Raw genomic sequence first — 12,142 nt, 5'->3', positions numbered from 1 at the left:
CTTGAAACCAGTAAACCCAAAACAGGTGTGTGTTTTTTAAGGGCAGGACAGCTGTCAGCAACACATCCAATATCATCACACTGATTGGAGTCAAAGTTGGCTCACTCCTGGCTCCAATTAGCTCTGGGAGAAGTCATTAAGCTAGGGCTTCACATACTTTTTCCTCCCTGCACTGTGAATGTTTACATGTTATGTGCAATTAAATCATGGCAACATCTAATGTTTGTGTAGTATTATGTTCAGCAGACTGTGTTCTTCTATTGTTGTGACTTAGATGCCGTTCAGAGCACATTTTATGCCCAATTCATGCAAAACTCCACGTAATCCCAAGGGGTTCACATACTTTTTCTTGCAACTGTATATATATAGTGCCCCCCGCATTTCGCCCAGAAAATTGTTGCAATTTCAAATGTTTCGGCATTCTCATGTTTATTTCCTTTGTTTGTACTGGCGTGACACAAAAATATGGAGAAACAAAAAGCCGAATCGGACACATTCCACGCAAAACTCTAAAAGCTGACTGGGCGAAATTATTGGCACCCTCATTTTAATCCTTTGTAGCACACCTCCTGGAGAAAATAACTGAAATCAATGGCTTCCTGTAACCATCAATGAGTTTCTTCCACCTCTCTACATCTCTTTGATGCGCACATCCATGGGTATTGGCACCAAGCTGCCTATTTAATGGAGACCCTGTTGTGTGCTAATCGCTGATTGGTCTTCACTTCCCCCATGACTTGTGTTCATGTGTTCCTGCCTATGCGGACTGATCTCCCGTTGCTGATCTCGCTAGTTCCAGACCTGGCTCTATGGCATTAGGATACTTTCCTCTGCCTACTTCCCTGGTTCTGGCTTCGACCTTCTACTGGACGTCGCTCTGCCTGATTCTTTGGTATTGACCCCAGCCTGCTACCTGACCACTCTTCTGCCTCATCGTGTATGCCCCTGCCTCCCCCTGATGTCTCTGTTCCTGACAGTTACCTGCTGCCAAGCTACTGGCACCCGTGCTTCTTGTTCCTCTGTCACCTTCTTCAGGGGAGCTCAGACCAGAGTTGCAAAGCAAGCCCTCAGTCTGCCTCCAACCAACCATGACAACCTTTTTGGCAGATTGCTAATACCAGCATTAACTCTATTGTCCCCACGTCCTGTTTCATATATTCATATACAGTATGATCAATTAACAATTCTGGGCATTTGAGGGATACTTTGTGTCCCACGTATTTTTATGTGTATTGGTTATCCAGTGCCAGCAGATTTAGGTATTAATAGTCACAGAAGTGATGTGAGCAGGCTGGCTGCCAGGAGATCCAGTATATGGAGACATTGTTTGCATTGGAGACCAAAAGGAAACCAAACAGTAGGCATGCCTCTGCTCTACCCCGGAGAAAAGTGATTGATAGCAGCTGCCAAACATGTGCTGTCATGCAATTGTCCTTTTGGGCTGCCTATCCATGTTGATGTAGGCAGAGACCTCACAATGGGGCTTCTATATGCAGTATCAATGTGCCTGATGAGAAATCTAGACGAGAGGGTCACATGACTTTTAATTCACATTTTCAATGAGCCAAGAAGTGCGGTAAACGGTGCACAAGAAACCAGAGGGTGAAGCTGCAATGTTAATATATTATAAATGATCTGCAGTTTTTTCAAAAGCATTTTTTGTTGTGTGAAATGTATTTGTTCCAATGTGCTGCTGACAAAATAAAAGTCTTTAGCACATTTTTAATGAAAAATATTTCTGTTATATTCCCAGATATTCAGGAAACACACAAACAACATCTGATGGAGAAGACTGAGACTCTAGTGGAGCATAGACCCCCAGGAACTACCCTGGAACCACAAAGATTCCTCATCAATGAGCGTTATGTGAAGCTGATTGTAGTCTCCACTGATCAGTTCCGGCAGCGTCCCCAGAATGAGCTAATACAGACCGGGGTAAAACATGAGGAATGCTTGAAGGAAACACAGACTAGACTGGAACATATTTCCCCCAATAGACTGTTCCGATGGAACCACCAGTCCCAATGTGTACCACATGCAGTAATGGTGAGTGGAGTGCCAGGAATAGGGAAGACCACACTGATGCAGAAGTTTGTCTATGACTGGGTGACCGGAAAACACTACCAGAGATTTGCCTTTGTCTTCTTCTTCAGATTCCGGGACCTTAATAGACTGGGAGAGGTCAGCTTGGAGGAGATGATTCTTCATCAATATCCACATCTGGAGGGTCAGATTGGAGATATTTTACAGGATCCAGAAAGACTTCTGTTTATATTTGATGGCTTAGATGAAAGTATTCACCAAATGGATTTCAGATCAAGTAAACTGTCCAATCCAAAGCAGAGAACACATTTTGGTGAGATTGTGGTCAGTTTGGTGAGGCAGAGTCTTCTTAAGGGTTGCTCTGTACTGATGACCAGCCGCCCAACCAGACTGGCATCGGTTGATACCGGTGTTTTCCAGAGAATAGCGGAGATCCTGGGATTTCTCCATGAAGACAGACGGATCTTCTTCAATAATTTCTTTGGAAATGAGGAATGGTCAGAGAAGGCTTTCCATTATGTGCAGGAGAATGACACGCTGTACACTTTCTGTTATATCCCAGCATACTGCTGGATCATCTGTACAGTGTTATCAATGTGCTTCAGAGCCCAACCAACAATCACCGATCAGCTGATGACATCATTACCCAAAACAGTGACACAACTCTTTGTGACTTTTGTCTCCAACATTCTGGCCAATCACAGCCAGAATACAGATGGCGGTCACACTGCCCGGGAACTGCTGACATCTATGGGGTGGATGGCAGAACATGGAGTCATGAATCACATGATTGTATTTGATGAGCGTCATCTGGAGTCATTCATTGTGAGAAATGATAAACATCTCTTTTCATCTTTCCTGATGGAATCTGGTCAGCCTCCCGATGTGGATTACACCTTCTTACATCTCACTCTTCAGGAGTTCTTTGCTGCTTTAGTCCATTTTATTGACTATAATGCTGACAGATTACAGGAAACACTTGATAAGGCTGAATCTTATGAAGATGGCCGTGCCGAAATATTCCTCCGTTTCCTCTGCGGTCTCTCAGACTCTACTACTAGATCCATGTTAAAGTCTCATGTGGGAGAATTTTCTGCTCAGGCTGCCAGATATGTCATCACCTGGATCCAAAAGAAAATTGTAAAAGGACAAAATCTTGAACAATATAGAGAACACAAGAGAGATCTTTATGTATTCTACTATCTCCATGAGAGCAGGAATAAGGCTCTGGTGTCAAAATGTATTGGATCAAACAAAGTTGACCTTTCTGGCATCCCCCTCAGCCCTCTGGACTGTTCTGTGCTGTCCTTTATCCTTCAATCCTGCAGAGAGAGAGAAGAAGTAAATCTACGTTCATGTAATATTCAGAGTGAGGGATTGAGGAAGCTCATACCGGCTCTACACAACATCAAGAGTTTGAGGTAAATATTGGATCTGATCATCACATTTCTGTGCTAAACTGGAATTGTCAGAAGTGTGTTTAACCCCTTCGCGCCAGCGCCTCCCGGCCCTTTAAGGGTTTCAGAAGTCGGGAGGCGTGGTGAGGTTTTGGGTCATGTGACCGCCGCGACATGCCGTCACGGCGGTCACATGATCGGGAAAGGTCCCGAGTGAAAGAGGAGATCGGGACGTTTCCGTGAATATCGGACATGTGTGCTGGGAGCACACAGGGCACACGCTATCAGCACATGTCTTTTTTTAGTAGAACGCAAATGTGCGGCCACTGGGCGTCTAGGCCCCGGGAGGCCACACATTTGTGTTCGGCTGGCGTGAAGAGGTTAAGGAAACACTTAGATCAGGACTTAAAATTTCGAGTCCAGACCTACTAGCCAGGCATAAACCTTACTCTCCACCAGTTGCCCTATCCAACCTTGCCCAGGTCCGCTTCCAACCCCACCCCCAGCCTGTCACCCAACCACGCCCCCTTAAAGCTTATGAAATTACATTTTTCTTTAGAATAAAGAGTCCAAAATATAAAAAACTGCAATTATAACATAGCTTTATTATGTTAATTTAAACATAACAACAATCGCTTAATAGCAATAGGGTGCAATCAAAATATGAAGTTTTACAGCTTTAACCGTTTCAATACCGTGCAATTTTACCCCTTCCTGCCCAGGCCATTTTCCATTTTTCAGGTTTCAGCGCTCTCACACTTTGAATGACAATTGCGCGGTCATACAACATTGTACCCAAACTAAAATTTTATCATTTTCTTCACACAACTAGAGCTTTCTTTTGGTGGTATTTAATCACCGCTGGGGTTTTTATTTTTTGCTAAATTAACAAAAAAAGACCAAAAATTTTGAAAAAAACCCCACATTTTTCTTTGTTTCTGTTATAAAAGTTTACAAATAAATAATTGTTCTTCATAAATTTATGCCGAGATGTATTCTGCTACATGTCTTTGGTGAAAATAACCCAAATTAGGATGTATTATTTAGTTTGTAGGAAAGTTATAGAGTTCACAAACTATGGTATAGATCTGAAAATTGATCTAATTTCTTGAGGTCCAAGAATGTCAGAACAGTACAGATATCCCCAAATGACCCCTTTTTGCAGAGTAGACAGTCCGACGTACTTCATAAGAGGCATGGCGAGTTTTTTGAAGTTGTATTTTTTTGTCATAATTTTTCGGAAAATGAAAAAATTTAAAAAATTATTTTCACTATTTTTTTTTTAACATACTGTCACCAGTGCAGTACAGTGTCATCATATAACTGGTATGGCGGTGAACAGGGACACTGACTGGTGACAGTATGAAAAAAAAAATATATATATATTTTTTATTTTTTTATTATATTTAATTTGTTATTACATTTTTTTTTATTTTTTTTAAGATTTTTTTTTCATATTTTACTATGACCAAAGTAGTACAATGTTACCATAGTAACATTGTACTACTTTGGGGAAGTGATCAGTATTTTTTTTTTTTACACAATTTGCTTATAGCAAAGAATTACTTTGCTATAAGCAAGCATTTACCTGAATGAAATCGATTCCATCAGCTTTTTTTTTTTTTTTTTTGTGCTTAGCTGTGATTTGGTCACAGCTAATCACATGACATGTGCATGTGATCGCTGTGACCATTCACAGCTAGGCACTAGTATACAATGGATGGCATCATGAATGAAGCCATCCTTTGTATACAACTGTCATGTGACCTGCTGTGATTGGTCACAGCAGGTCACATGGTACCAGCAACGGGAGCCGGTACTCGGATCTGTCATCGGCCGTGTCCGAGGTGCACGGCCGGTGACAGATCGCGCTGCTGCGCCGCTCTGCATTAGCGCAAAATGGCGTGCACCCGGAATGCAGGGACACTTTTGAAGCCGCCAAACGGCCATTGGCCGGGCGGCTATTGGTTCAACCTGTAGTGAACATTTTGTATTTTTTTTGGTTATCTCCTGCATCTTTAGTAACTAAAGTCTCTTTTAAAAGATGTAAGTTTAGTTTACAGAAGTATAGCATAAGAAAAAGTGCTTATTTAGATGCCAAAAACATGGAATAACAATAGTAAACATTTTACTAACGATGTGCTAATAGATTAGCTATCGTTTTCGTCCTACAGCAGCACCAAGACTTGTGTAATACCCTTTTTCTGATGCAAAATACCACTTCAATGGCTGTGTGTGGATAGCAATCTATTCCAAAAAATAATTTTTTGGTGCTTTTTCCTTCATGGAATAGATTGCAAGCCACACACAGCCATTGAAGTGGTATTTTGAATAAGAAAAAGGGTATTACACAAGTCTTGGTCCTGCTGTACAACAAAAACCATTGCAAATCTTGATGTGAAACTGGCTTCCTACTACTTTTTGGCATCCAAAAAATCATTTTTGGTGTTTTTTTTTTTTTCTTCATGGATGACAAAAAGCAGTAGGAAGCCAGTTTCACATCAAGATTTGCTATGGTTTTCGTTGTACAGCAGGACCAAGACTTGTGTAATGTCCCCTTTCTGATGAAAAATACCACTTATCAATGGCAATCATCAGAAGATCATCCAAAGTCTCCAGTGTCAGTGATGAACGATAGACCGTCTTTATTTTGTTTTGGTAGCTAAAGCCATGTTCACATGAGGAGGTTGTTGGGGGAAGTACGGCACAGAGATTGAACAGAGGGAGAATGTTGCTGAATCTTTCTTTCTGCTGATTCAATCTTTTCAGAGTCTCATTAAAAGAGAGTCCATTTTGAATGGAGAGTTTGAGGTCATCCCACTCTGCTTCTCACAGGTCAATTTTGTCTTCAAACTGATTATCAAAAACATGTTTTGCAATTCTGTGCAACTCAGTCCATCCAAAGTTGGGGATGTGAGCTTTGTCTGGCCAAGACACGCTGTTCAATATATTGAAAGATTGTACAATATCTGAGGAGAACGAGGAAAGCCTCAAAATGAAATCTCTTTCTGATTTGGCCAATACAGATTGGCGTATAGACTGAAATTCTCTGTCACCAGCTTGAAGTTTGGTCAGCTGCAGCCCATGTAGTTTTCCATCTTCTGTAAATTTACTAAGAAATTCAAGTTCTTTTTTTCCTTTCCCATCAGAAAGATCCTGAAGAGTTTTAACTGCATGTTCTAGTTGGTTTTTTACCTGACAGATCATGAGTTCCTTGTTCTGAAGACCCTCTGACAAAGGTTTCTGCTTGCTATAAAAATCGAATAGGAAATGCAAAAGTTTCACAAACTTCAGCTGTTTCAGGTCTTTCAGGATGCCTTTATCTTTAGCAGATTCACGTGATCCCTCAGTTGATATCTGTTCAAAATGGCTCCCTACTGTCTTCCAGTTTTGCAGAAAAGCATGCAAGGCCTCAACTTTGCTGTATAATCAGTGCACTGTGTGTTCATTTTCAGGATTTCCTCACTTAAAGTGTTTGCAAGATCTTTAAGTTGCATAAGGTGTTTTGCTGAGCAATGATAATATTTGAAAAGACACGGCACCACCTCATCGAATGTTTGTAGGGATGACATTTCCTTGCAAACATCCAAGATCACAAGCTGCAAGCGATGAGCCACACAATGTATGCTGATCATCTGTGGGCAGACTTCTTTCATCTGGACTGGTAAACCTGACTTGTGGCCAAGCATGTGTAAGCCGTGTACCGGGGTGGGCTCCCCAGGATACAGTGAAGTCACGAACAAGGAAAGCAACCCCAACACCAGCTTTTCCACAACAGAATTTTACTTAGATGTGGCAAATAAACACAACCCCAAATGCTGGGAACATACAATAAATTTACATACACCCAGCCCAAAGGCTGAGACCCTTGTGCTGCACAGCACGGCGCCTCCTGATGGATGAAGGTAGAAAGTTTAGTAATTTACCTACTGGGGGGCACAACTAAGTTGCCACACCTTACCTGTTATTACCCTACAGAGCAGGAATCAGTGTATGGGTGTACGGTATGGGCTAGCCTGCGGTGCAGCACAACAGCTTACAATCTTACACAAATCTACAGTATTCCCCTCCCATAACTGGTCCTGTAGCACGTGCCTGAGTATTTCTTCTGAGCAAAACGCCAGTCTGGCTTGAGTTTGTAGGATTTTATCAGCTCTCCAATGTGAAATGTCACTTTAAGTTGTGGAGTCCTTCCAATGATCAGTAACAATACTTCTGGCCGGACACAGAGACCCTAACTAACTAACTATAGGCCTGGACTCAGTCTTATAGGCGCCAACACTGAAAGGAGGTGCATGCACGATCTTACCGACCCGGGTCTGCTTTGTATCCGCTGGTGACTCTGAACAGAACAAATGTCTCTCCACTGAGCATACAATATTATCAGCAATGTATGTTGCTTTGCTCCTCTGTCCTCATCAGCTTCCTGGCAGCAAATCTTCCCCTCTTTGAACAGGATTAGCATCTTGAACTCCATCAGCTTCACTCAGTGGGATTTCTGATTACGGAGGGCAGTCTTCACAGCTCGATGGCAACGAATTATCCTATCACTCAGCCTTCTTCTCTCTCTCTCCAGTATGGCTTCCCTTTTCTCTTCCTGTTCACTCTCCCCTTGAGAAAACCCCACCCCTTATTGAATATAGAAATAGCTATGCAGTCTGAAGCTGTGTTAGAAACAGTGACATCTTGTGGCCAAACTGCATAACGTCAGTCAGGACGTTCTCTAATTTACTTCTGTCAGGGCAGGAGCCGAGGAACGGACAGGCAGGCCTAACAATGTAACACACTGGCTGACGACAACCACCACCCACAGACCGAAGTCCCTCAGGGCGCGGAGTCTAAGTCCCAGGCTGCCCTTCACCAGGGCCCCTGATGGTGGGGATGGACTTGACGCAGCCAGGAACCAGGTCGCGGCCCCCGAGACACCTCAGCTGCGGTGATGGCCACCGCCAATGGCGCGTAGCTGGTGGAAGAGACAAAAGAGTAGTCAGACAGGCTGGGGTCAACAACAACAGGACAAAACAGTACAGGACAGCAGACGAGAATCACAGGTCACGAGCCGGGTTCAGCAACAGAGGGTCAGATCAAAGGAGAATACAAAGAATAGTCAAGTCACAAGCCGAATCAGATACCAGGAGAGTCACGAGAGTCAGAACAGAGTAATAGCGACACAAGACACAAGACACAAGTGCAAAGAGCATGTGCGGGCCACAGGCTTATATGTCATCAGCCACGCCCCTCTGGGGGATGGACCTCAGAGACCTGAAGGCATAAAAGGATTCCCACCATGCACAGCAGAATCCAAGATGGACGCCAGCACATGGAGTAACATAACCTCAGGGAAAAGGTAGGACCTTGACAACTTCACACAGTATTCAAACAATGAGAGCTGTTTCCCATCTTACACATGCTTGCAGCTCCATCCGTTCCCAAGCCTGCAACCCATGAAGAGCCTATGTAATTAAGATGCACATTATCCATAAAGGCAGTCAATTCTTTGAAATAACCTTCAGCAGTAGCATTTTCTATCGCAAATGTTCCCAAAAAATCTTCTTTGACGTCTCCTTCTAAAACATAACGGATATAAACAATATACAGAGAATAGTGCAGTGCTGTGTATAGGAAAATAATAGTATAAGTAAAAAATAGGTGCAAACAATGGTATGTTACCACATGAGTGGTTAAAGTCAATAAATTCAGATTGTAGACTCTTAAGTCCTATCAGGTCTAAATTCAAGGACTGCAGTTCCTTCTAATCGATGGTATGATAAAATCATCAGAGATAAATGAATTACGCACTCACCAGAAGTGTGCTATCAAAACGCATTTGAGATCATAATCGTCTCATCGGGTCAGCCAGGACAATCACTTCCAGGTATGGTCAGGTTCCTGCGCCTGTGTCTTTGAGGACCCTTTGAGAAGCACTTAGTCATAGGGTGCAGGCTTACAGCACCAGACGTCAATACAGCTCTATTTATAGGCAAAAAATGGCGTGCACTGCATCTAGCAGCCACCATTTTGCAGCGATCCAGCGCATGCACAGTGCGTTGGCGCCATTTTGTTGTGGACCAATTTTTCAATATAACGCCCATAAGAAAGTGCTCAACGCACAAAACAGCGTATATTGCTGTATTAAAGTTGTCCGAACTTAGGGGATGTAGAAGCGGGCAAAAATGGATGCCCATCTTATCTTTAACTTGGCAAAAAAACGGTCACGATCACTCGCAGCCGCCATTTTGCTGGCGCAAGCGCAGTGCGCCTGCGCCATTTTGTTGTAGACCAAAATTTCATTATAGGTCCCAGATAATGTCTGCTTGCACAGCGGCACCATTTAATTGGTGGGGAAAGTAGTAACTAACATATGTTCACCAGGACACGATATAATAAATATGTGAACAGGCTGCAACGCCCCAGGGAGTCTATGGGACTCTCAGTTATCTTATAAAAGATGTTAGGAAGCTATAAACAGGTATATTTATGATCATTTGTTGGTGGATAACAAAGGCTACTAATAATAGTTAAAATGCTTCACCTATCATATATATGAAATTATATTAAACCAATTATACGTACCTGCTACCTTTGAGGAGGTCACTAAGGTCTTCTTAAAAGCCCGTCTCACCACTTGCCCCCTTGACCCTGTCCCCGCGCAACTCCTCCGGTCACCGTCCTCCTCCATCCTGTGCTCCCTCACCCACATATTCAATCTCTCCCTCTCTACTGGCGCATTCCCCTCCCCCCTAAAGCTCGCCCACATCACCCCCATACTCAAAAAACCCTCCCTGGATCCCACCGACCTGAACAACCTCAGACTCATCTCACTGCTGCCATTCACTTCCAAGCTGCTTGAGCGCTTAGCTTATAATCGCCTAAGCGCCCACCTCACCAACAACCTCCTCGATCCCCTACAATCCAGCTTCCGCCCCCAACATTCCACCGAAACCGCCCTACTCAAAATCACTAACGACCTGCTATCCGTCAAAGCTAATGGACACTACTCAGTCCTCCTACTCCTCGACCTCTCCGCGGCCTTTGACACAGTTGACCACGCCCTCCTCCTTAACAAATTACACTCCCTTGGCATCAGAGACTCCGCTCTCTCCTGGCTCTCCTCCTATCTATCCCAACGCTCCTTCAGCATTACCTATAACGCTTCCACCTCCCCCTCTCTCCCCCTCTCTGTTGGGGTCCCCCAAGGCTCTGTCCTCTGGCCTTCTCTTCTCCATCTACACCTCCTCCCTCGGCAAACTGATAGACTCCCATGGCTTCAACTATCACCTCTACGCCGATGACACGCAAATTTACCTCTCCACCCCTCACCTCACCCCACCCCTTCATTCTCCGCCCATATCACCCACCTACTGAACGACATATCGGACTGGATGTCGCTCCACTTCCTCAAACTGAACCTTTCCAAAACCGAGCTCCTAATTTTCCCCCCTGCCTGCACCCCCCCCCCTCTCCATCACGACCAACAACGCTACCATCAGTCCCACCACGCAAGCCAAGGCCCTAGGTGCCATCCTAGATTCTAACCTGTCCTTCCAACCCCATGCCCAATCGCTGACTACCGCATGCAGGTTCCACCTCCGCAACATCTCCAAAATACGCTTGTTCCTAACCCCAGACACTACTAAACATCTCGTTCACTCCCTTATTACCTCACACTTGGACTACTGCAACTCCCTTCTCACCGGCCTACCCCAAAACAAGCTATTCTCGCTCCAGTCTATCCTGAACTCAGCTGCCAGACTCATCCACCTTACCAACCGATCCACTTCTGCCACCCCCCTCTGTCATTCCCTCCACTGGCTCCCAATTGCCCAACGCATCAAATTCAAACTACTAACAGTGACATACAAAGCCATTCATAATGCTGCCCCAAACTACCTCACCAACCTGATACCCAAATACCACCCTACCCATAATCTTCGCTCCTCGCAAGACCTCCTACTCTCTAGCTCCCTGGTCTCCACCTCCCACGCCCGACTGCAGGACTTCTCCAGAGCTTCCCCCATCCTCTGGAACTCACTTCCCCAATCCATCATATTGTCTCCTACCCTCCTCACCTTTAGGCGCACCCTGAAAACCCATCTCTTCAGGGAAGCCTACCCCACCCTCACCTAACAGCCGATCCCCTCCACTCCTCACTCCATTCCATCCCCCACAGCCATCTCCTCCTGTACCACCATCCCCTCCCTCCTAGACTGTAAGCTCGAAAGGGCAGGGCCCTCTAACCCTCGTGTATTGTGTATTGTTTTGCTACTGTATTGTCTCATGCTTTGTCCCCCATTCTAATGTACAGCCCTGAGCAAACCCTTTGGCGCTATATAAATACTGTATAATAATAATAATAATATACGTCAATTCATCTATGTTTAAAATTAATTTACTTCCAAATTAAAAAATGAAGCATGTGTTCCCATTTAGGACATCAATTATGAATGTTCTATAAAGTGTATGTGCTGGTAAACAAATGTATATGTAAAGCAATATAAAAACATAAAATCACATTGGCAGTCAAAAATTACCAATAAAAGCTAAAACATACATTAGTAAAAATCAGCATCATGCTAAGATCATAAAGTGTAATAGTAGAATATAAAATATAAATGTAAAACATATATGTAGATAACACATATAAAAAATCATCATGTATATATAAAATTCAGTAAGAAAAATGTGTGTGAACACGTGTGTAC

The 12,142-nt window shown here is 43.7% G+C and overlaps 2 protein-coding genes across 2 annotated transcripts in view; both read left to right on the top strand.

The window, feature by feature from the left end:
• The window catches only part of LOC149441355 (NACHT, LRR and PYD domains-containing protein 3-like), a 32,511-nt gene extending 29,043 nt beyond the window's left edge, over positions 1-3,468 (top strand). Inside the window, exon 6 of the mRNA XM_089657448.1 lies at positions 1,754-3,468. Coding sequence (XP_089513574.1) covers positions 1,754-3,468 — 1,715 coding nt within the window. The remainder of the gene's footprint in view (positions 1-1,753) is intronic.
• LOC149441353 (NACHT, LRR and PYD domains-containing protein 12-like) overlaps positions 1-12,142 on the top strand; it is a 268,132-nt gene that overhangs the window by 14,590 nt on the left and 241,400 nt on the right. The window lies entirely within an intron of this gene.

The sequence above is a fragment of the Staurois parvus genome, unplaced genomic scaffold (genome assembly GCF_062004578.1).
Source record: "Staurois parvus isolate SC_StPar_1 unplaced genomic scaffold, SC_StPar_1.0 ptg001001l, whole genome shotgun sequence".
NCBI lineage: Eukaryota > Metazoa > Chordata > Amphibia > Anura > Ranidae > Staurois > Staurois parvus.
Note: the sequence above shows the minus strand (reverse complement) of the source record. Positions and strands in the feature narration are given on the sequence as shown.